Source organism: Hetaerina americana, unplaced genomic scaffold (genome assembly GCF_022747635.1).
Source record: "Hetaerina americana unplaced genomic scaffold, ioHetAmer1.1.p SCAF_2, whole genome shotgun sequence".
Taxonomy (NCBI): domain Eukaryota; kingdom Metazoa; phylum Arthropoda; class Insecta; order Odonata; family Calopterygidae; genus Hetaerina; species Hetaerina americana.
In genome coordinates this window covers 54,631,021-54,655,534 of record NW_027286763.1, presented here as the reverse complement: position 1 = coordinate 54,655,534, position 24,514 = coordinate 54,631,021, and the positions used below count along the sequence as shown (strand labels likewise).

Sequence of the window (24,514 nt, the reverse complement as noted above, 5' to 3'; positions counted from 1 at the left end):
GAATAAGCAGTACGGACGGAACGGAAGACAGAAAGTATATTTAGAGTTGACAAATGTTTCGATGCATTGCAAGCTGTTCAGTTGTTTAGAGTAATTTTGGGCTGAGCTCATAAGGGTAGCAGCGTCCAAACTGGAATATACCCCGACAGTGCCCAACAGTTTTGGTGGGTCAATCAAAAACCTACCTCGCATCGGTAGATTACTGTTAGCAATAAAATTCTAGAAGAGCGTGTGCACTTTCGAGTTTTTAAAACATTCATAGACGACTATATCGCGCTCAATTTAAGTAGGTGTAGTGGGTAAAACATATTTTAATTACCCTTAATAAAAGAAATGGATCAATAGGGGGGGAATGGCCCTTGGATGATATGTTTGCTGTATTAAAATTAAAAATTAATATTACTTATACAGTTGAAACTAATTTTTAATTACTGCAGTAAGCTGAGCATAAAATTATCCACCGTAGAGTGCGTTGTGGTCCCTAAATTAGATCGATTTGTTGAAAATTCATTCAATTTGAACTTTCCTCGTGGAAAAATATTATGGAATTACTTTGGTTCAAATATGAAAATACCTCCTCCGAGTAATCTTATAGATTCGCCACTACTTGGTATTTAGATTGGTAACTTCTGACATCACTTTTCAATCACCGGAAATGGCTAGGTGTACTCATACCTATTACTTGTTCGGTAATTAAGTGTGGGAATTAAGCATGTAATCAAAACTAATCAACCCATTAAATGTAGGTTTGGAACTTCCCCTAAAAACTATTGCTTGTCGCGTGGACTACTCTCGTATGCCATCATATTATGTCCTTCTCCGATTCTTCATGTAAGGTCTGTTCCGAAAATAATTGGAATTAATCTGGGGTAAAAAAGGTACTACAGATCAAAGTACAAGTTGTTAAAATTCTTCATAAGATCACCCTTCTCTATCGACACACCAATGCCAGTGTCTCCGTCAGCTGTGGTATGCTTCCTGTAAGGCACCAACAGGACCCTCATTCAGGCACGTCGTCATGGCCTCTTTGACATAATCCGGTGGTCCAACACTGTACCCAAAGGGATTGTGCTTGAGTCGTACTGAAATACCCATGTCTCGTCACCAGTAATCACCAATTCTAAAAACATTCGGATCACTTTCACAGCGGTGCAAGAGGTCCCAGGCAGATTGTCACACAAGCAGTCTTCCGACAGCACCTTGGGGACCATCTTGGCACACCTTTCTCATGGCTAAATCTTCCGTAAGATTGCAATACACTGTGGTTTTCTGAATATTGCACTCTTCTGCTAACATCTTGATATTTGGGGCTCAATCAGAATTGAGCATGTGTCTCACTTTTTGCACATTTTCATCACACTTTGCTTTTGACGGATGTCCAGGGCATTCTTCATCGTCAACCTCCTCTCTACCATCCCGGGACATCTTGTGCCAGCAACAAAGTATTCTTCGGGACATTGCTGTATATCCCGACCCTGATTTTCCGAGCTTAACACAAGATTTTATCGCGCATCGTTGCTCCATGGAACGTGACATCGTGAATTCGTGACGCGACCCTCGAATATGGGTCGCGTCACGCGTCGCTGTAACGGCCCACAGACAACTAACGTGGGTCGCGTTACTTTCCAAACACCTTTAACCACCAATCCCGCCACAAATCGTCCCACTCCAGCCGTACACGTCGGTGGAAAAAAATCATTCCACATTTCCTCAAGATATCTTCCTTCATGCTGAACAAAAAGTCCATTTTATTTTCTTCCTTTTCCCATCCCACCTAATATGATGTCAACTGCGGCCTTAAATACTATCGGTCAATATCTCAGGGAAGCATATGGGACTTAATGAAAGAATTTCCGCGAATCGAGGTCAACCATTCATATTTTAAAACTATGTGAATAGAATTTTCAAGTGTAATCAATGGTGTATGATAAGGATTCATGAATGGTAGGCTTCTTTATAGCCATTGGCATCATATAGCCAGTTGTGTACACTAGACTTCGGAATGTCGCAAGATAGCCCTTATTTGAGTGAAACGCTATTTTTTGTAACTGTGATAAATTAATGAATGGGGCATGTGGTTAACTAATGCCAAAAAAAGCACCCTACAAAAACGTAGCTAACCCATGAATTAGCAAACTGTTGAATAAAACCGAGTTTCCTTTTGTTGGCTTAAAGAAAAGGAATATTTTAAGTTCGTTGCCGAAACCACGCTCCCCACATTTTAACGGCTGGCTTACGTTTGCATGACGAGTGTGAGAAGAACTAATTTCAGTGCCTTAGAAAACGGGAATTGTGCTCCAATAGTAGTTGAAAACTCCCGCTACACATTCTGAGATTCCATGAGGCGTTAATCAAATACTAAAAGTAGATGTGTACGAAATCATCAGTAGATCTTTGCGGAGAAAGACAAAAGTTGGAGAATGGCCTTACTAATGTAATAATGAGCCCAAGGTTTTGGCTGGCATTTGAGAAGATCGGAGGCCTTAAGTGGACCGATTCGACATCCGGCAATGAACTTTTTGCAAGTTTAATGTATATTTGTATATATAAAATATATATATATATAGTATAAATATATAGTATATATATATATTTAACATAAGCACAGAAATCAATGCGAAGATCGTTTAGTAGGTGATGGTAGAGTTCTCCCAGTACTAAGGCCGACGGCGTGTGTGTGAGATATATATATATATATATATATATATATATATATATATATATATATATATATATATATATATATATATATATACATTTATTTATTTATATGTATTTATAATATATAAAATATTTATTTATTTATTTAAGCCGTAAATCTGAACAATCTCCCGAAATTCACGCCAAATATAGCTCATGGATGTAAACTAATTTCTTATCGAAATACTGGAGCCCCCATATTGCGTGGAAGGGCCGTTTTGAGATTCCGTAATGAAGCACCGTTTCGGAGTCCTCAAGTCTGACCCCCCCCCCTCTCTCTCTCTCTCCCTGAACGGGAAGCTCGGGAGCAATTATTTCCCCCCTCCCACGTCGCCCCAACCCTTCACGTCGATTTCTTCCCATCTTTATTAGCATCTTGGCAGAAGTTTCCGAAGTGGCGAGGGAGGTAAAGTGCGGTTCAATTTATACCGAGGGTTCGATACGGATTCCAACGATGGCCGCCTTCTCCTCCCCTTGCGGATATCCCTCCCCCCCTCCCCCTGGGTATCCCATCCCTCCCAAGGGAATGGCCATCTGAGTGGGAGGGTCGTCCGCCTTAACGAATCAGTAATTATTCCCGTGGAGGCCGTTGCTCCCCGACTGTCGCCTCCCCCCGGAGGTTGGTAGGGGGGGCAGTGGGAGAAAATGGGATGGACGTTGGGAAGGAGCTAGAAGGGGGGTAAAACGGTCCAGGGTGGAAGGGGATGGAATTGATTGCGGGGGAAAAATGAAAAATGGGGTGAGACGGGAGGGGGGTGGAGGTAGGGGGGTGGAGGTAGGGGGGTGGAGGTAGGGGGGTGGCGGTAGGGGGTGGCGGTAGGGGGTGGCGGTAGGGCGGTGGCGGTAGGGCGGTGGCGGTAGGGGTGTGGCGGTAGGGGGGTGGCAGTATGGGGGTGGCGGTAGAGGGTTGGCGGGATAATGGAGGATGGAGACGGCTCGTAAGCGTATGTGCCGTTGATGTGTGAGTGCGACGGTTTAATTTTCGATGCAACAATCCGATTCACGGAATCTGAGGCTTTCGAATTTCCAAAAAAATATTTGTGTATTAAAATAGCCATTTGCTCTCTCTCCACTTATTTCGCTCTTTCGTATTTTTATGCGTCCGCAATTTGAATTTTCCTTGCCCCTTTTTCCCCTAGAGTATTTTTACGTTCAGTTTCGGTGGCATAGTTTCCGTTATTAATATGCCCAGACGAGTCAAAAAAGTAGCTTTAACTACGTAGTGATGTGTTCTTGAAATGTTATAAACATCTTACGCACTATATTATATCCATAGCGTGCTGGCAAACTGAGAATTCATCTTTGTCTAATCGATGGACCTTTAGGACTTGAATGAAATTAGCCCACCATCCCGAGTTTATGTGGCATACAATAATTATATTTATGTTAATTTGAGCATTCTTAATAGGTAAATGGAATATAATCACATGCCTTTCCATACTTAGTGGATTTTGAGGTGTTCATCGGAGGAGAGTGAGCAAATTTGACGGAAGTATTGCGGAGCGTAGAAATAAAGTGGAGGCGACTTAGTCGAAGCCGGTACATACCACAGACGGTCCAGCTAAAGGTAGCGGATGGAAAATCGAACTTAGCAGTGATAAGCTGTGGAGCAAAACAGGGTTGTCCATTAACAAAAGAACTCGTCTAAGGAAATGAGAGTAATTAAGTTCTAGTGGACCAGAAAACCTGATACATAAAAATAGGAGAGACTACACAAGAACAGGTGGAGCATTTCACGATTTTGGGAGTAATTTGGAGGAAAATGATGTAAGAGTTGGGAAATTACAAGAAGACTAGCGCAGGAGAAAGAAGCACTTGCAAGAAGGGTGTTGATGACAGATACACAAGGAAAAAATGCAAAAAAGAAAGTTAAAAACTTTCATATGATGCGCAATGCTTTATGAATCCGAAACTTGGCCTATGAGGCATTAAAGTGGATGAGTAAAGAGTAGAGGTGTGGGTTTGAAGAAGAATGGAGAGAGTAAGTGCGACAAAGAGGAATAAAAATAATTAATTTAAAAATATTTTTATTCCTCTCAGCCATAATTAAAATTAAAAATTTTAACTAAGCCATAATTAAAATTAAAAATTTTAACTAAGCCATAATTAAAATTAAAAATTTTAATTATGGCTTAGAATGAGAAAAACTGCTAATCCGAAAAAGGTATCGAAACTGAATGAGCTGGTAGGAAGCTGAAGACGGTAATAGAAGGGAGAATGCTTGGGAAGTAGGGGAGGAGGTGAAGAAAGTGAATAGGCTTCATCAACGACAGACAGCAGGAATGGTAAAGTAAAGAAGAAAATAATGAAGGAAGTCTATGGAAATACGTTGAACCTTAATTCGTAAAAGTGACTCTCGAAAACCTTCCTACAATAGTCAGATTTTCTTGAATGTATACCTTTCTGTTTCTTTTCATCTTTAACCTCTAATGAGAATTCCATTGTATTTTTTAATTTTAGTTCAGTTGAAAATTTGACTAAAAATATAATACCATTTCGTATGTATATTTTTAAGAAAGTCGTTGTGAAAACTCTTTGGTTTAATTGTTTTTTCCAATTTTAATTTTGCCGAAATGGATTGTACGTACGCGTATCAACGAATTCTATTTAGGTACGATGCTTTTTACTGTTATTCGTACCTGGATTAAGTAATATCACGAATAGCTATAATTCTTCACTGAAGTTAAGAATTTTTGATTGATAATAATGTTGAATAATTTATCAAGTTTGCGCTCAATAATTGGAAATGATCGAAGATTAAAGGCACGGAGTTTTATATAATAAGGGTCTTCTTCATATTTACAGGGTTCGTCCGGAAAATAAGTGTACTGAGCTCAGGAAAAAAAATGTATTACACTTTTACATATCTTAAGCTAATATTCCTCAAAATAGGACCCTTGTGAGTCGATACACTTGTTCCAGCGGCGTCCCCATTCCTGGAACGCTCCCGCGAAGGCATCATCGGGAACCTCTCGAAGACACGTCGTCACGGCCTCTTTGACGGCGTCCAAAGTCCCGTATCGCGTTCCTTTCAAACTCCTCTTTATCTTCGGGAACAGAAAGAAGTCCGGTGGTGCCAAGTCCGGGCTGTAGGGCGGGTGCGGCAGCGTTGCCACGCCGTGCTTGGCCAAGAAGTCCGACACGACAAGCGCGGTGTGAGACGGCGCATTGTCGTGATGCAGCCGCCAGATGTTTTTGATCGCCGGCCGGACGCGGGCGACTCGTTTTCGAAGCCTGTCGAGCATTACACTGCTCTGCTATCATCCGAACACTAAGACGACGATCAGAGTTCAGTATATCGCGAACTTTTCGCACATTTTCGTCGGTGAGTGTCGTTGATGGGCGTCCAGGCCGTGGTTCGTCGTCGACCTCTTCTCTGCCCTCCACGAACATCTTGTGCCACCGAAAGATCATGTTTCTGGACATGGCTGACTCCCCGTAAGCCTGGTTTATCATACCGACAGTTTCGGTAGACGATTTCCCAAGCTTTACCGCAAATTTGATGGAATAACGCTGCTCCAAAAACTTCGGCATCGCGTTCCGTGACGTGGGTCGAGCGTGGAGGTTCGCGTTAACAGAGCTCCTCACTACACACAGCTCAGAGCCGACTGCCTTTTTCAGCGTCGCTTGCCAACATACCCCCTTCCAATCGCAGCCCGTCAGAGCGGTGCTGGGCGCGCCTGGAGCGGCGGGAAAAAATCAGTACACTTATTTTCCGGACGAACCCTCTATGTGGATTTTTCATCGCGCGTATTTGTAAAAATTATGATTCTAAGTGTCCATGGGGAATTTATAGGGTGCTAGCGATTCAATACAAATGAGCTAATTGAGTAGATTGCCTAAGTCTTCTCGTTGTTTCGCCCAACTACGAATATACTCAGACAAACATTCTTTATTACGTATTTTTTTAGATGCCTCTCAAGTACTGTGCCTGATAATATTACGTTAAATCAAAGAATCGACAGTGTGCCTACTAATTTATACCAAGGGTTTGGAGATGATATATTATATACTTTGCGCACAAACTATGCGTGGAAATTTAGCTGGAATTTAAAAACTGAGTCAGTATAAGAGTCAGTCCCTTCCCCTGCATCACCTTCCTATGAATGGGCATCATTTTCCGGCATCTCGGACCACGATCTCATTAGTGAATGAAGAAAAAAGACAAATGAGAAATACCCATTTCGCCTGACATTCAACTTATTTTTCTGGCCCTGGATAGGGGAAGAAGATTTCTCCCCATTAAACTTTCGTTGTTGATCCTTAAATACACAAATTGGTGGCTCGAGCTCGAAAGAAGAGAAGGTACAAATCCTTAACATCGGATATGTGAATTTTTATTTAATTAAAGCAAAATTTTGTTCATATTCGAGCGGTCATTGTGGGAAGAACAGGTGTGACGGACAACAAAGATTTGTGTAGATTTACTATAGCGGATTTGGAATTGCACAGTTAATCAGAAAACGAGATGAAACTACTCAACAAATATAAATAGTTAAAGATATATATAATTTATCCGACCTATTTTTATTAACTTTTTTCTGGATAGATTCGCTCCACTCTTCCTCCAGGCCTGGGCCCTCAAATGCAATGAACGTCTGTTTCATTGATTACGTATAGCATAGACATGTGGGAGTTGAAAGAAAAACATGAATACGACAATATTTAAAAATAATGACTAAAACAAGAAAATAGCAGCTAGAGCAGGTATTGGAACCTCAAGGGCATCTCTGGTCAATTTAATGCAGCGCCAAGTGGAAAGCGGAAACAATTTGGAAAATGGAATAAAAAAAACGTGAATTTGTCGAATAAATTTAAAAAATGGTGAAATAATAAAAGATGAACAATGTAAATAATTAAAATTGCTCGACGGTTACTCCGTGGCAATCCATATTTGATTTTTTTGTCATAATCACCTTTACAGAACCACTAGTGACACCTGCCACCAAATGCCCGATGATGATGCCAATGCATTGAAATCCGTGTCGTAAATTCATCCCGGCATATATGTTCAAAGTAGAAACAATTACTCCGTATCTAAATTTAAAATCAAAGATCGTACGTAACAACTCAAGTGTTTGAGTGACCGTTGCTAAATATTTTGAGTGTGTGTGTGAGAGAGAGAGAGAGAGAAAGAGACTAAGGAGTGCGCGGGAAGAACTTCCGATACTTGCAAGTTCATTATCTTTGGTTCGCCGTCTTAATATATCCCTCCTCCGTCCGCCTTCCCCTTGCACCCTCATCCCTCTTAAGTCTTCCCAATCCCCTTAATACGGTCGCCCACCTCTTCATCTTCCATCCACTCTCCCTCGTCCCCTCACATACAACCCCCCCCCACCATCCCCCGCTAGTTCCGATTCTATCCGCTTCCTTGGTGGACTCCTTGAAGAAGGTTCCCCCAAGAGAGGGAGAAGACCAAAGGGAAGGAGAGAGGGGATCTCGGGGGCGGCGGGGGGATGGATAGATGGGAAGTAGGGACGAATGGAGTGGATGTACTTGATGGGGGGTGGGGTTGTGGAGAAGGGAGACAAAGGGTTTCCCGAGTTGTGGAGAAAGGAAGACGGGGTGAGGGGTTGCGTGAAGGGAGGAGGGTGAAGGGGGGGGGCACGGGGATGTTTGGTGCGGAGTGCATTGAAGGTTGGCCGTAGGCGGGGCAAGGGGCTTATCGAAGGCATACGGAGCGAGAAAGTGAATGGGGCAGCGGGAGATGAGGGGTGGAGTTAGGGGTGGACTGGGGTAAGGGTTTCAGAGGAATGGGCTGCGATGGTGCGTTTCCGGTTGATAGCAAATGTCGGGGAGCCCGGGTGTGGGGAAGAGGGTTCGGCGTGGGGAATGGTTCTCTGTGGGCGGTGTTGCAATACCCATTCGATGCCGCATCTCGAAATCGAGGCGTCACCACGGCGATGCTGGGGATGTGCGGGTGGTATACGCAGTTTCAATTCGACGTGCCGATCCTCGATGATGCGAAAGTATTGACGGCGATCAAAGCAAATTGTTATATCGATGCTATCAGAATCACAGCAGTCGACACGAACGTTGGTTTGAAAGAGGGCTGAGGGTAGAACTCGCCTCGTATTAAGCTCAATACGGCGCGTGCAATTCACGCATCCGGTGTATTTTGGCCAGTTCCTTGGCTGCTTTGATTCTCCAGGAAGATGAAGTAAATAGTACCGCCTGGATTTTTCTTATGAAATTGTCCGAAAAAATCGAGCAAGATTTGAACCCGGATCCCTCCGGTCAATAGTCGAGCGTTCTACCTTCTGATTCCTCTTCCGCGCTCCCGTCTTCCGCTACAAATTGCCTCCATTCTCTTCTCACTCACTGGTTCACCATCCTCTCCATGTTTCAGGTCTCCCGCCGCTCTTGCAACCATAGACATCCATCCCTGGGTAATTCGTTTATTCCTCAATCCTTCGGTAATCAATCCAAATAACTGCGGAAAATAGTAGCGACAGTTGCTTTAGCGGAGTCATCAGCTGATTTGCGCGGAAATGTAAGGATTTCGCTGTGTGAAAATCATTCGCCTTAATCACTATTAGAACCCGGATCCCTTAATGTCTGCCCTAATACTTCAGCTATTTAAACTACAAACGCGTCCTCTTGCACTGTGAATTAGGTCTCGGGTATCAAAGGATTCGGGTTCGAAACCCGATTTTTGATCGGGTTGATTGGCGAAATGATTTTTGTTGTGCTGCCAAATTCTCGTTTCCCGTCTAAAGTTGTTTGTGCAAGCGGCTGTTGGTCATCCTCTTTCCGTCGCGCAACCGACTTATACTTAATGAAGCGCTTTGTGTCTCAATCATCGAGTAGATCGTTACACCTGAAGCAAGACTCACTACTACAGGGGGACTTTTAAGAGCGGACATTGTCCATAGCGAAAAGGATAAATAATTTCCCCGAACTGAGGCCATCAGAGACACTAGTAATCCCACCTTACCTCATGAATTCCCTTGGTGGTCAATAAAGAGGGTATTAAATGGGATTGGAATGATTAACGGTATATAAGAACTCGGCTTTTAGTGAACATTTTAATTTAACGACGAAGATGAGCCAGAAGGGGGACTAGGGGGCGATGGTTACAACGCTATTTCCGAATCTTACGAAGGAGCTTTCATGTTAGTATTTTAATGCGTTTGCACATAATTATGAAGACGCGGGCTTAAAATCATCGAAGGAAGTTAAAATTCAGCTTTGAAAACAAAATTCTAATTAATATCTGAACATGGTACGAAGAATCTAAAGGATTTTTTAAAACTCAAAATGTTATAGAAACACAAAATATTTATTGCTATAATTTACATATTAAAATATATATATGTATATATATATATATATATATATAATATATAATATATAATATATATATATATATATATATATATATATATATATATATGTTTGTACTAAAATAAACACATATGTAAGTACGGTGGGAATAAAATATTAATGTGCATTCTTATTTTTAGCCTTTCCGCTAGCGGACGCCTCCCTATCACAGCCAATTCTTCATTTCCCGTATGAGGTCGTTGTAAGGATGTTCCAATGTATAACTAAACACCGCTTTGGACCGTTTTTGTCTCATCTACATCGATATGAGGATTCGAGGTGAGGATACTTGCAAATGGATGTAACAGCTCCGAGTCGCATAGTGTCATGTCCTAATGTGAATGTGAATTCTGTTTGCATATCAATGTGACGCGTCGACGGTTTTGCGATATTCGCTGCGCACCGCTCAGTGTGGGGTGTTCGAATTCGAGCGGCATCGCGCGGTTGGACTCGCGGAAAGCGGCGGGGGAGGAGAAGTGAAAAGGCGAGGGTGAGAGGAGAGGTTCACCCAAATGGGCGGGGGAGCACGGGGAGGGGGATGAATGGGTGGAGGTGGAAAGCGACCAATGCAGAGGAAATGGGATCGAAAAAAAGTGAGGATTTCGAGAGGGGTCCAGGAGGGTGGGTTTTGAGTCTGGGGGGGGAGGGGAAGGAAGAGGAGGGGCCCAGGGGTGAAGAGGGTGGAAGAGGGCGTGGCGAAAAACGTTGTCGAGGGGTGGACGAGTTGGAACTGGGGGGCGAGGGAGGGAATGGGTGGAGGGAGTAGTGGGAAGAGAGGGAGACTCGGTACGGGCGGACGAAAATACTCTGCGAATTAAAACCCTGTCGGTTACCGTGGAGTTTTCGACTCCGTGGAACGAAACAAATTCAGTATAGACGAGTGGTTTCGGCTTGGATTCTGATTGCTTCTCTGTGACCCCAGACAGAAAAATTTTTTTTTTGCGTCAATCTTTCGTATGCACTAATAACAGGACTCTTTTGCTAATCAAATGAAAACCATATCAAAATATTAGTGGATGATAAATTCTCGAGGTGTGTCCGTATGATCTGATTCATCTACAAACTTAATTTATCAAGCTATCAGATGCACACTCTTTCTTAAAATTGGATCAAAATCTCGTAAGAAAGCCAAGAGGACCCTCATGAGCGTTTTCTCATGTTGTCATAAAATATATTTATTAAACCATTTTTCACTCTATACGAATCATTTCACGCAGTAATTACTTGTTTCCTCGTAGCAGACGGTATACTGTATAGTGAGCTCACTTAATGGCAGCATGTGCTTTGTGTCACATTATCGGGTCAGCAAACATTTTTCGGCTAATATTTGGCACTATACCAACCAACTTTGTGTTTATTTGGTGCATTTATATACCCTTCCTTAACCTTATGTTTAAACCCGTTAGGGTGCGTTGGGCCGATTGTGGATGCATGATTATGTATAGCGACGACATTGCTAGATCGTGAAGAGAGCTAGAGTAAAGATTAAAAAAAGTAGAGCTTAAGGACATTTTAGGGTCTAGAGGCGACCCCATACGTCAGCGAAAGAATAAAGTGTTAGGTACTCACTTCACACTCTTGAGCTTACTTCATACTTTGAGTAAACTTCATTCTACCGCTCATTTCTAGCTTTCAGGCCCCAAAATGTCCATAGTTGTATTTTTTACATATCTTACCTCTCTCTCTCTCTCTTCACGGGCGTGGTAGTCCAGTCGATAGAATGCTAGGACCTTAGGACCCGGGTTGGATTCAGGGTGACGCTTCTGAGCACCCTCAGCTTCACCCAAGCTATGTGATTCTTTGGGTACCAGATATTCCTGGGAAACCATAACCGGCGCAGGGGAAGGAACAGGCCCCCTACCACTGATATGTGAATTTCACACGCCGGTAGGCTTAGTACTAGGTAAGCTCTGCCCTCTCCAGTCTAACTGACCTTCAGATTGATTACTGTGGTCTATATCTCTTCACCATAAGTATCATATTAGCGATGAGATAATGACCGGAGGACCCGAGTTCGAATCCCGAGACGGATATCTACATCGAGGAGGAAGGTAAAATTTCGATTCTGAATCGGGGTCAACTTGCTGAACTTTTCACCGTCTGATATACTAAGTAAACCCATGAGCCAGTACACCCATGCTCTTTTGCGTAGCGTATTCGTAATTATGACGTAAGAAAGTTCCCATATCCCCTTTGCTTGTCCTTTGTAAGCTCGAGCCCAGAATCCAGCGAGCGGAGCGAAGGTTAAATTACAGATTTAATTCCTTGCACTAACTGTAAGCAGGTATATTTTGCGATGATGTTGACCATGCATCATTAACCTCATCGTATTAATATAGGAGAGGCTAAACAAAGAGAAGGAAATCCTTCCTCGTCACGGCCTGTTGTAACGCTTCCACCCAGCCGTGTTGACGTCCTTTCAGCACGGATTTGAGGCGGAGAAGAGGAAGAAGTCTGGTTGGGTAATGTCAGGGCTGTAGGAAGGCTCAGGCAGGGTCGAGAAGCTCTTGGCAGATCCGTTTACGAGTTTCCTTTTGTTCGTTCGAGAGTACTCGCGGCTCCAACTTCACACACACTTCTCATGCCATGGTCACAAGTCGATGCACATCACTTTTAGGGATGCCGAGTTCGTCAGAAACCATGTGAACATTTAATCTGCGATCCCTGTTCAACAAAGCCTTCGCTCTTGCAAGACTTTCTTGACTTTTTGAGGTCCTGACGCCCAGGCGTCTTCAACATCTTCTCTACCCTCCCGAAACAATTTGTACCACTCAAAAACACACGATCTACCAATAGCGTTATCAACATAAGCTGCCTTGAGCGTGCTATAAGTCTCCTTCCCAATTTTTCCCAGTTTCTCGCAAAATTTGATGGCGTAGCGATAATCCAGTAGCCGATTCATGACGGAGCGTAACGAGGTGATACTCTAGCTCCGACTCTGTCTCTTTCCATCTTCCGTTATCCAACTCATGTCGGTATAACATCCTCAGCATTGTTAATCTTTACTGACTCTTCTTAAAACCTATCCTCGTTTCCTTCTGTATCCGACCATTTGGTGCTCAAAATTCTTCTCTTAACTCACTTCTCAAAAATCTCTATCCTTTCTCTGTTTCATTTCGCCGATGACAACGTTTCACAACCGTACAGAAAAATAGTCGAAACTAAATCTTTTCTCTTTTCCTTATACTACATTATGACTCCATATTAGTAGCAAAAATTCTGCTCTACGTTCTGAAAGCTTTCTGTTCCTAGGTGATGCTTGCCTTAGTCTCATCTTCACAGTATCTTCGGTAGGTCCAGTGTTTCCAATGGTTTCTTTTGATTAATTTGACACCTTTACTTCCTTTTGGTTAATTTTTAATTTTTACCCTTTTTACTCAATCTACATGATTCTGCATGGGCCTTATATCTGCAGTTTTTCCAATAAGATCGTATAATCGGCAAATATAATTTATTTCATTCTTCTTTCACTTACGCTCACTCCTGTATGTAACGCATAATAGGTCGGAACGAACTAAAAAAAATAATTTTGGGAACAAATTTTATCTCTAAATCAGCCCTATTTTCTCCTCGTTCCAGTTGAAGTTTCAAGAATTCGCTGAAGTGGTTTTTTTCATCTGTCTTCCTGGTTAGTCACGGGAAAAGAGACGCCGAACCTGGAAGCTTCCAAGCTATCGAAAAATGAAAATATGTACCCCTTTCCGCCCGTGCTTCGTGGACAGTGGAAATTCTCTCTCGAAGAGGCTTTTATTGTAGCGAACCAAATAGTTGTTTATTCCTCTATTTTTACTTATTTGTTTTGTTTAAAGATCAATCTCGTATATTCTTGTGCATTTTGCGCTGACCCAATTATTTTCTCTTTGCAGGTTGATTTTGGTGAAATTTTCATCCCACCCAGTTTGGAAGTACCCAGGCCGCGGGTCCTCCCCGAATTTCGCCGCCTGGCACACGGCCTTCGATCAGGCAACGTGTCCATCCTGGACGCCAAGACTATTTATATTCCCAATCTACACTATGACGGTGCCGGGCCCGATGCTTACTTCTGGGTCGGCAACGGCTCGGAACCAAGTCCGTTCGGGATCAAAGTTCCCAACGAAATGGGAAGGTGGGTAAATAAATCTATGCCAAGAATCCCCCCCCCTACTGGCAGAACGATTGGCATAGCCAGGGGTGGCTGATAAGGCCATAGCCGCCAGTCTCCCGTAATTGTACTCCCACAAGAATAGTTGACTCAGTTTTATGCCATTAGTAACTTTAAGATTATTGTAATTATAATTTTTTAAGAATTAAAAAACAATTTAAAAACCTCCCTTTTTAATACATGATAATATTATTTTCCACGTTTCCCATTCTTCTATTTTAATAAAATGTCAACGCAATAAGCAAGCAGTTCGGGAAGGTCATTTCTTCAATTGTCATATCAGTTATACAATGGAAACAAATATGTGATCGGCAAGTTATCATTTGAGTGATATGACCATATAAAACCCTGTTTTAAGTAACATGGCTCTTCAGGGGGGAGTTATTGCTAATAGTACTGTCCTGCAATTTTTTCAAACCTTTGCATCTGTTTGGGATTTAGTAAAGGGTAGGTAGTGTGAAAAGCCAATTTAAAATGAGCGCCTAGTATATCACCTCCTGTCTTATGGGGTAGATGAAGATGAGTAAGAATCAATAACTAAGGTTTGTACATATCCGCTATCTTGTATTGCAATTTTCAATGTGTTTTGACATAACTACGTCATTTTCAGGCACCTACAAGTACCTTTTATATTATTTGACTCTATATGGGGACTAGATCGAGTAGGAGGGGGACAATGGGAAAGGAAAGGGAGAAGGGTGGAAGGAATGAGATGTCTTTTGGAAAGTGTATCTTATTATCTTATATAAAAGAAATATTTCTTCCCCTCCACAAAAAAGGGGACAAACTGGAATAAATTACCTTTCTTGGGGAAAGTTAGTCAACAGTAACCATTTCCCCAGTGATGGATTTGAAATAGCATTTTTAATACTCTTAGGACCCAAAAATATTAAGCTATGCAAAAGATACAATTGAAGGAGAAGACAAAAGTGGAGCATATAAGCTGAAGTATGACACATGTGATAAAGTGTGCATTGGTCAAACAGGGAGGAGTTTCAAAAACAGATTCAAGAAGCATGTCAGAGAAGTTAGAGCCTAGGAACTGCCCTTCTTAATGGCAAAACATTTGATGGAGAAGGCACACTGTACTTCTTTCCTACCAGACATACTACACATAGCGATGAAATGAAGATGAGTAGACTCTTTCGAGTAGTTTGAAATCAATTAACAAAATAAGGAAGGGAACCAATTGAACATGACTTTCATTAGCCATTCACCTCTTTAACCCATCTTCCCCATCAGAACATCAAATACCAGGATCCTACCTAAACCAATATAATTCCCAATCCTCATCTAACCTCTTCATATTAGATAATGAGATTCGCTTCCTAAAAACCATATCTCTCAATCTTCCCCATTTTCCCCTTATTCTGCTTCTCATCCCCCCTAACCTCCACTCAGCCTAGTCCCCTATGTATGGCAAAATACCCTAAGAAATGTTTGTTTCTATGTGCCTGAATATGATATAATTATGTCAAAAGACATTTAGCATTGCAATCAAAGTATATTGGAAAAGTACAACTTAAGTTATTCATTTATAAGGAATTCCCATAAATTAGAGCCAGGCGGAACATTGAAAGAATTGTTTGTATGAAAATGATAGAGAATGTAGACAGAAAGCTAATTATATACTATTGACATGACCTTTTGGGCAGGAGAAATAACTTCTTTGGATAGACATAATGTAACTGGCATTGGAAATTCATTGCCTCTCCTTTCCACCCATGAAATTTCCTCTCTATGTCTATTAGTAGAATTCACATTATCCTGGATTACATGTAAGGCGGTGCCTCATGTTGTAGATAGTCCTTGGGTTTTGATTTCAAGTTATCAGTGCTCTTAATAAATTCCCTTTCTGGTAGTGTAGGGTGCAGAGCATTTGTTAGGAACATCTTGGGTGCAAATCTGGGTGATGCCTCTGGGTCCTCCCAGCTATAAAATAGTAAAGGTGGAGTAACTTTCTGGCTACCAGAACTTAAGAGATCTTGGACATTGAATGAATAATAAATCTAGCTCATACTCTTGAATGTATGAATTTTGCAAACCATAATGCTTTAATATGAGATGAGCTCACATATGAAAAGAATGAATATTTTTTGCATGCAATGATTTCTCCTGTAAATATTAGACATTTCTTCTAAACTTCCACAATTTTGATTGATTGAGACATTTGTAATATAATATTATTTTATTATTCCATGGTATAATACCTGTAAACAATAAAATCTCTAATTAGTGCAGTAATTGGTATTGGCACTATTTTGCAGATGCTTCATGGGAGTTGGGTGGAGAGAACTTGTAGGGTGGTTAGGTGGGATATTAACAAGAAAAATTGTTTTGTCCTCACATATTGAGTAATGGAGCAGAGTTTCTTTTCACTAGTATCCTCATGTTTGCTCCTGCCTGTCCTAATGACCTTGCCATCCCTCTTGTCCATAGTAAAATCATCATTTCAAAATAAATGTGGAATATATCTGATACAAAAAATTAAATCAGCAAACATTTATTTAAATATTTTACTCTAAGTAGACATTTGAGGAATTTTTCATTATCTGAATATTATCCCGTAAGAGATAGTTGATACAAAATGATTATTTAGTGATGCAGTCTCAAAAAATTGAACAAAGAAGCACCTGATATAATGCTGTATTATCACATTTGCAGCCTGGATCCACTTAGGGGATACCAAGGAGAAGACATTGAAATCCAGCTTCCTGGTAACCTGACTGTCTATGACATCGACTGGTTGGCTGTGTGGTGTGTGCAGTACCGGCACAATTTTGGTCACGTAATGATTCCAAAGGATCTAGACGTCCCACCAGCCCTTGGTCAGACAAAGATCACTGTAAGATTTGATTCTTGGTCATTGATGTTCCAAAAAAACCCTTAAAATGTGTACATTGAAGTGAAATTGATTTAGCTCTCAATGAAATAAAAAAATAGTGTGACCTATAACAGAATTAGAGAATGGAGTTCAGTATAAAGAGTAGTCACATGTAAGAGGCTGTCATAAACATTCAATTAATTATTTCTCTAATGCTGAATGTCCCACAAATGTTGATAATATTCCATGTGATGGTTTCAGGCCTGTTATTAAATACTTGATCCCTCTCCACATAATAAAATGCAGTTTCTTATCCTTCCTTATTTACCTATGACAGCATTTAAATGCAAACAAAATTATTAATAAAATGGACCATTTTAAAATTGATGAAAATAAAGAGTGCCTTTATGTTAATGATGCAATAGAGTTCGGGAATGTTTGGATTCTTTTCAGGTTATACATATTTTCATTTGCCTATCATAATTGACTAATTTTGATAATTAGTCACCATGACCACTTTTCTGTTCCAAATTTAGCTTTATATTTTCTCATCTTGAGTAGAAGAAATTTGGACATTTCTGGTGCATTAAAGTGACCCCAATTCATTCAGTTCTGGAAACTGAGATTTCAAGGTAGATCAATCTCCGGTCGTGCCTCTCACAATAATATCAGGTCATATGCCTCATATGATAGCTTTAGGAAATACTGCATGTTATCTAATTCAAGAATTAAAAATTATCCTAATTACAGAGTCAAAATTATGAGAAAATACAGCAAGCATCTTGATTTTGAATGGTCTTAGCTCTAGAAAGCCAATATCAAAGGAGTAAGAGTCATAGATTTCTGCTGTAGGAAATTTAATTTATGATGAAATTTAATTTGATTGTGAAATATCATTCAAAAAAGTTTTCATCAATCATGGGATAGCTTATTTTTTGGATTCTTATGATTAAATAAACAAAGGCATTTCATAAATTTTCAAATAACCCTACAGTATGAAAATGAATTATCATTAAAAATACAATGAAGATATTTAAATGAATAAATTTTGTAATTTTTAGCCATTGTCTCTTTGAATTATTTTTTAGTGGACAGGTCAATAATCAGAAAATAATTTTGCTCTGAATTAAAGCTCCTAAAATAGGGCACCTTATGATTAGAGCCATTCCATGTTCTTTTTAATTTAGCAGAGACGATTTACATTGAAACCATTGCAATCCTTTAGAGATTCCAGATCTCCTGGACTCCTGGATTGAATTCATTATTTCTTGCATTCATCATTCGCTTGCAACCCTCATTTAAGACAGGTCACTAGTCAAATTTCAAAATAAAAATAAACCTTGAGAAGGTTGGTTTTGGAAGTTCAAAGTCTTTTATTTTTGGAAATTTAATTTTTTTCATTTTTTTCTTACAAACTGTGGTGAATTATTGTAACATATGTATCTTCTTGTTACCTTTCATGCTTCCAAATGGATATATAAAGCCACCATGGTGGTATAATCCTGTAAGTAAGATTAAAGAAATGCATTCTAGTTATAAAAATTTGACCAGAGATTTGAGTTTTACATTATTCTTTTCATGCTACCATAACTGTTATGCAGAATATAACAGTTCATCATATCAAATCCATTGCACATGCTCTTCATGTCACATATTTTAAATCATTAACTCATTAAGCATTGTTGTCACAAGTAGGTACATTACTGAAAAAGTACTGACATATATAATTTCGTTGTCTATTTTCTCTTACTGTTTTTTTTTAATATTTGTGTATATTAAATTTTGGGTCACCACTGATATGCCAGATGTTACATTATCATATAAAAGTATGTTAATGGTTATTTTACATTTTGTCTTGACAGACTACAAGCACAACACCTGATCCATCAAAAGATTCATATGGAAGTCCAATAAATCAGAATGAAACTTCTTCAACCCTTATGAGTAATTGTCGGGAGCTTCTGGATGGTCAGTTACAGGTTCAGTGGCAAATGGTAGAGGGAAGTGGTATTCTTTTGCCTCCTGGTGAAACAATTCCACCTCCAGAAGCGGTTGAAATACAGCTATCAGGCCGAATCCGTGAAGATGAATACATGGCATTTGGGATCAGTGGTGAGAAAGGAAAGTAAGTGCATCATTAATCGCAGATACTAAGGGCATACTTAAGAATCTGAACTTTCATTAGTGCAATCAACTTCTAGTCCAGTCCACTATTCATCTACCAATATGTATCTAATACAATACGAACAATCTTATAATTGGCACATTGGATAATCTCTGGCCTAACACCACATTGTGTGTTTCTTATTTTCATGACAAGCAACTTTCATCTAAGCCATAGTCCCTTCCATTCATTGAGGAGAATCAGCTTTTTTTCCTAGACCAAATTTGCTCATATTATATATTATAATAAATACATTTTAATATAGTATGCATTAAAGTGGAAACATTTTCTTAATTACTCAGAGGTTATCACAGGTATTTTCTGTGTTCCACTTGTTGAAATCATTTGACCTGATTTTGATATAATATCATTTATTTTGAATTGATTCCATTGTGAATCAGCACAAGTGGGACAGAAAAAATAGCAAATTAGCTGCACTCAAAATGATGCTGCAATAATGTTCTCTGATTTCAGAACTGTAACTTCTGTTAGCCTAGAAAAATACCAAAACATTTTGATAACTTTCCTTTAATTACAGTATTATATTTACATTATAAAAGGACTACTATGATAGATGGCATTGTCTTTTTGTATTTGAATTCTTTTATTATATATTTACCATTGTTGATAAATATTAAAGTAATTAAATACCTTGTAAAATAAAATTGTTTCAGATTGAATTTTTATTTGCTCCCTTATTTAGTATTCACATATAATTGCATTTAATCTTTGCATACTGCTTGTAATTTTTTATTGAGTGCAAAGGTAAAAAATTGTAATGGAAGTGCAACCTAATTAATATTGAATTACCAACTTGAACTTAATTCTAGGATCCATTGTTTGCTTTCATTGCTCCTTATGGTCTAGTGAGAATTGTTCTTTCAATGCCATAATCATATGTGAATCACTTTTTCAACATGTCACTGTCATATTTTTTGGACAGGTCATCAATGGTAGGGGGAGATGTAGTGGTGGCTTTCTATGACCAAGAAAAGGCTTCATTTCGAGCTGTCGATTATTACATGACATCAAAGGCTCAGGCAAGTATTTAATCAACATAATATTTTTAGTTAATTCTCTTCATATCCCCCATCAAAATCATTTTTCTACTTAAAATTTAAAAAATCACATGGTACAAGTTGTGAAGTTACATTTTTTATTAATATCATAGATTAATTAAATTGCATGTACACAAATGAATGAAAAATATTTGCTGCCATGATCATATTGAAGTATTCCTCAATCCAACCAGGATATATTATTTTCATGGATTTTAAGAAGGCATGCAATAGATTTAAATTGGGTAAAATTAATAAATACATTATAAAATTTTTATAATAGGAGTAGACTGGAGGGATGGGTGACTTATCTGTAGCCTTTAGATATCTCAGAATAATCAATTGAGTTTGTCAGATGTTGAGTCAGGATGAGTAGTGCTAGGAATGGGGGTAAGACCAGGCTATCCATTATTATGCATTATTTTCAGCATGCATGTTGAGGAAATGGTAAAAGAGGCATGGGAAGAACTGGAGAGAGGAGTAAAAGATGATGGGAATTAATAAATTCCCATCATCTTTTAGTGTGGATGATCAATCTTTAGTTAACCTGTAAGCCAAAAGATTAAAATTTGGCACATTAGAAAATGTGTGATAGGTTTGTGATATGAATCATACATTGATTCCCATCTTATATCTATCACACTGGAAGACAAAACCAGGGTTATCAGGTTTTTGAGAAAGAGACAGGCCAAGTTATATGGTTAAGTTGAAAGGCATAGACTGGAACAAGTGGAAAAGTATACCTATCTTATTTTGTTTAGTTTACCTTTCACATATCAGTGGTAGCAGCAGTTTAAGTAAGGAAATAATGGAACAATCTGGTAATAAATCTAAAAGTAGATCTTAAATTTTTCTGTTAGACTAACACTCAAAATATGTACCAATTATGAAAAAGCTAAACTCTGTTTTCTTCATTATTAGTGCGATGGGAAGAATGGAGTGTGTCCTGATGAGCGGTTGGGTGGAAGAGATGATGTGACTCTTGTCTCTGGAGAAAGACGCTCAGGGATCACTAGGATTCTGTATAGAAGACCTCTCACAACAAATGAAGGAACTTTGGATCGTGTTATTCCTTTGAGGGGAGAAACTAGTGTTTTGGCTGCCATTGGACCACTAAATTCTCGCAAAGAAGCTAACGCCCATGGAGCTGAGGACAAAACAACCGGTTTGTACTCATATTTGCTAGATATTCACCATGGCTGTAATGACGGAGCATTTTGGAAGGCATTGAATACTGTCCAGTATTTTTGAAATACTAGTGAATACATTCAGTTTGCTAATTGTTAAACACTCTCCAAAAACTTGATATTCCCCATATTCAATCCTTTAAATCTGTAATTCATCTCTTTAATTGGCATTTCTGTGCCCTGCCTTATATCATTTGATATTTTGCAGACATTTATTTTTATATTTAACTTGAGAAACTATAAAGCCCAAAATTATACTTTTTTGGTGAGTTAAGGGTACCATAACATTATTGAATACCATTATTTGATTATTTAACATGATTACCCAATATTTACAATTGCATAGAAACAGAGAAGTGATCATTATTCCAGCATTCCTAAAATATTAACCTCTTATCATCTCATTGTGAAACTGTTCAAGAAAGTAAAAGCAATATTCTATGTTTCAAACAAAATTCTTCATTTAATGCAACCCAAAACTATGCACTCGGAAATAATTTGAGTACTCTTTCACAGTTATATGTCATAGGAAGGAACCCAATGGAATTTTGATTGATTGGTTTTACAAATTAAAATATCCTCCTCAATGAAATTTATGGGCCTAACTCTTGCAAGTACATTGTTTCTTTCTTGATTCAGTCACTTATGGAGGCCATGCTAAAGGCCAGAAAGTCTCACATGGACCTCTCTGATTTCCTTGGTTTTCTGAAATACCAACCTAAAGAAATACTATAATTCCTTTCTGTTGCTGAGCTTTTGCTTTAAATATGAGAGTTTACCATTCAGTTCTTTATCGCATCTGATTATGGGTGCATCTACAGCCCACAAGAGATTTAGTTTTCTCTTTTTAATGTCTAAAAAACAGCCAGATATTCATTGGGAAGTACCTAAAGGTATGTACTCCTTGGACAAAAAAAAGGTGCTAACATAGACAAAATACTCCTAGTTTGATATTTTGGTCTCATGTCAAGTGCCTACACATTTTTCTCTCCATGTGCATAGTCACCTTGACCAAAATGTTAATAATAGAGTAATGTGTCCACTGTGAGCCCCTACTAGCTCTAAGAATTGGGTAGAAGTTGTTAGTGAGTGACCAGCCTTTAGCACCCTTTCATAACCGGTTTGCTGCCCATAAATGGAAGATTTCTTGAAACACTTCACTTTTAGCCCTAAAATTATACCACAACGAAGGCATGCTTTGACCACTATGTACCACTCCTGGAGTGCCGAATGTATATCAATCTTTCAAGCTATTAAATATCTCTCCTATAGGGTTAATAAAAATAAATGCTCATGGACCAATCAAGTCATGATTGGCTCCTGCTTTTGCAAAATCACCAGAAGTCTCAATTCTGAAATTGCTATTTTGGCCTGAAATGTGGAAAAGTTTTTTGTATTAAGCCTAGCCTTGTCCATTTGCATCCAAGTTAGTTAGCACCTACTTTTGAGCCATGAAAAGTTTAATGCCTTTAGGGTAGGGTTATGTGACTCTCTTTGCTTGCATGACTGACCAATATGATTGTTCTGCTAAATCTGACAGATTCTTCAATAATTTTTACCTTGATCATAATGAGAAGTAATCAAGCCTGAAGTACTGTAGCATATTTTCCTAGTGAGGATTGATGTCACTTGGGGGAAGGAGATTACATTAACCACCTCCTCTGATCATCTGTTAATTTCCTTTCTTGGAACCATCCTTATAATGTACAATTGCGAAGAAAGTCCTGCACCCTCCATTCCAATGCCCCCTCAAAGGATGAAATAAAGATAAATGTGTTGAAAGGAATTATTTTAGATCAATTATTGCCACTATGTCATTGCATCTCATCTTTAAAATAGGACCTTACTTGCCAAGCTTGGGCCATATCTAACTCAGGGCAATGAGTACTCTATTATCACATCATTCACCTAAGTTATTAATCTAAGCTGTAGCTCTAATCTTCCTTTTGCCACTTACAGCATATACAGTAAGTTCAGAAGAATATCTATTGAAGCAGTTCCCTTTTCCTCTGTAATGCCTCTGGAAAATTATTGACATGCTAATTGATCTTAGATGTACAGTGTCATGTATCAGGAATTAATGGAATAGATTAAAAGATTGATTATACATTTGGAATGATTCTTATTGTATTGATATTCCCTGAGGAAATGGTTATTTGTAATATCACCTAATATTTGTGTTATTTGTTTAGTGCAGATAAAATGGGCTTGGAGTTAAAGAGGGAAAATAAAAGTAGCAATTAGCAATATATAGCAATATACGTGTATAATATGTCATTATCCATTTGCACAACTGAAAAGTTTCCTTCATTTTTGTCCAGAAGGCAGAATTTTTTGTTTTCAGACCAATTATAATGCTACATATTTTATTAAAACTACAATAAAAATATGATGTTATTATTGTGAATAATTTTGATGATACTGTTGCATTTTCTTGTTGCAGAGGATATTCGAATTGACTTCAGTAGTCGTAATGATCACTCGTGCAGAGCGTCTCTGGATAAAATTGCTTCAACAGATGATGGAATTAAGCCTTGGAATATCCCATCCATCCAAGGAGAAACTGTTTTCTCTGCTAGAATTGGTCCTACAGGAGGAAAAAGAGGTTATACAGCTATCACAGGTAAAAATAATGAAAAATTGCTCAATCAGTCCCAATACTAGTGTCAACAAGTCAATGATCCTATAACGAAAGACTACCTTTCATATAATTGTAAACATTTCAGAACTTTTGGTAAATGGAAATTTCATAAAAATACTTCATACTTTTTAAGGGGTCCTTTGCCTATGCATCTTATTTATTCTTATCATTTTAATACAAGTAATCTTTACAGTATGCCTCAAGAAAAAATTCTATAATCCATGCATGAATTATGTTAGTTTTCTATTTAATTAGTGGTCAATAATTATTGGATTTTTTTTCATTTTAAATACATACTTTTTAATGTTCTCTCATAATTAAAACTCCAATGATGCACAATATTTAATTTAATCTTTAAATGTCAGCATCATTATGTAAAAACATGATTTGAATCCTGATGAATTCAACATAAGTTAATATTAACCAATTCAAAGCTAAGAACTCTCTGTAACCAAGAGCATAGGGTATTACAT

At 38.9% G+C, this 24,514-nt stretch overlaps 1 protein-coding gene across 3 annotated transcripts in view; it reads left to right on the top strand.

Moving 5' to 3' along the window:
* The window catches only part of LOC139687588 (protein Skeletor, isoforms B/C-like), a 262,208-nt gene that overhangs the window by 224,010 nt on the left and 13,684 nt on the right, over window positions 1-24,514 (top strand). For 2 of the 3 annotated variants that reach the window (XM_071584807.1, XM_071584805.1), the window contains 7 exons: window positions 13,893-14,131; window positions 16,832-17,012; window positions 18,475-18,495; window positions 18,854-19,116; window positions 20,099-20,195; window positions 21,135-21,378; window positions 23,844-24,023. In XM_071584807.1, coding sequence (XP_071440908.1) covers window positions 13,893-14,131; window positions 16,832-17,012; window positions 18,475-18,495; window positions 18,854-19,116; window positions 20,099-20,195; window positions 21,135-21,378; window positions 23,844-24,023 — 1,225 coding nt within the window. The remainder of the gene's footprint in view (window positions 1-13,892; window positions 14,132-16,831; window positions 17,013-18,474; window positions 18,496-18,853; window positions 19,117-20,098; window positions 20,196-21,134; window positions 21,379-23,843; window positions 24,024-24,514) is intronic. The other variant, XM_071584806.1, reaches the window with a different exon arrangement.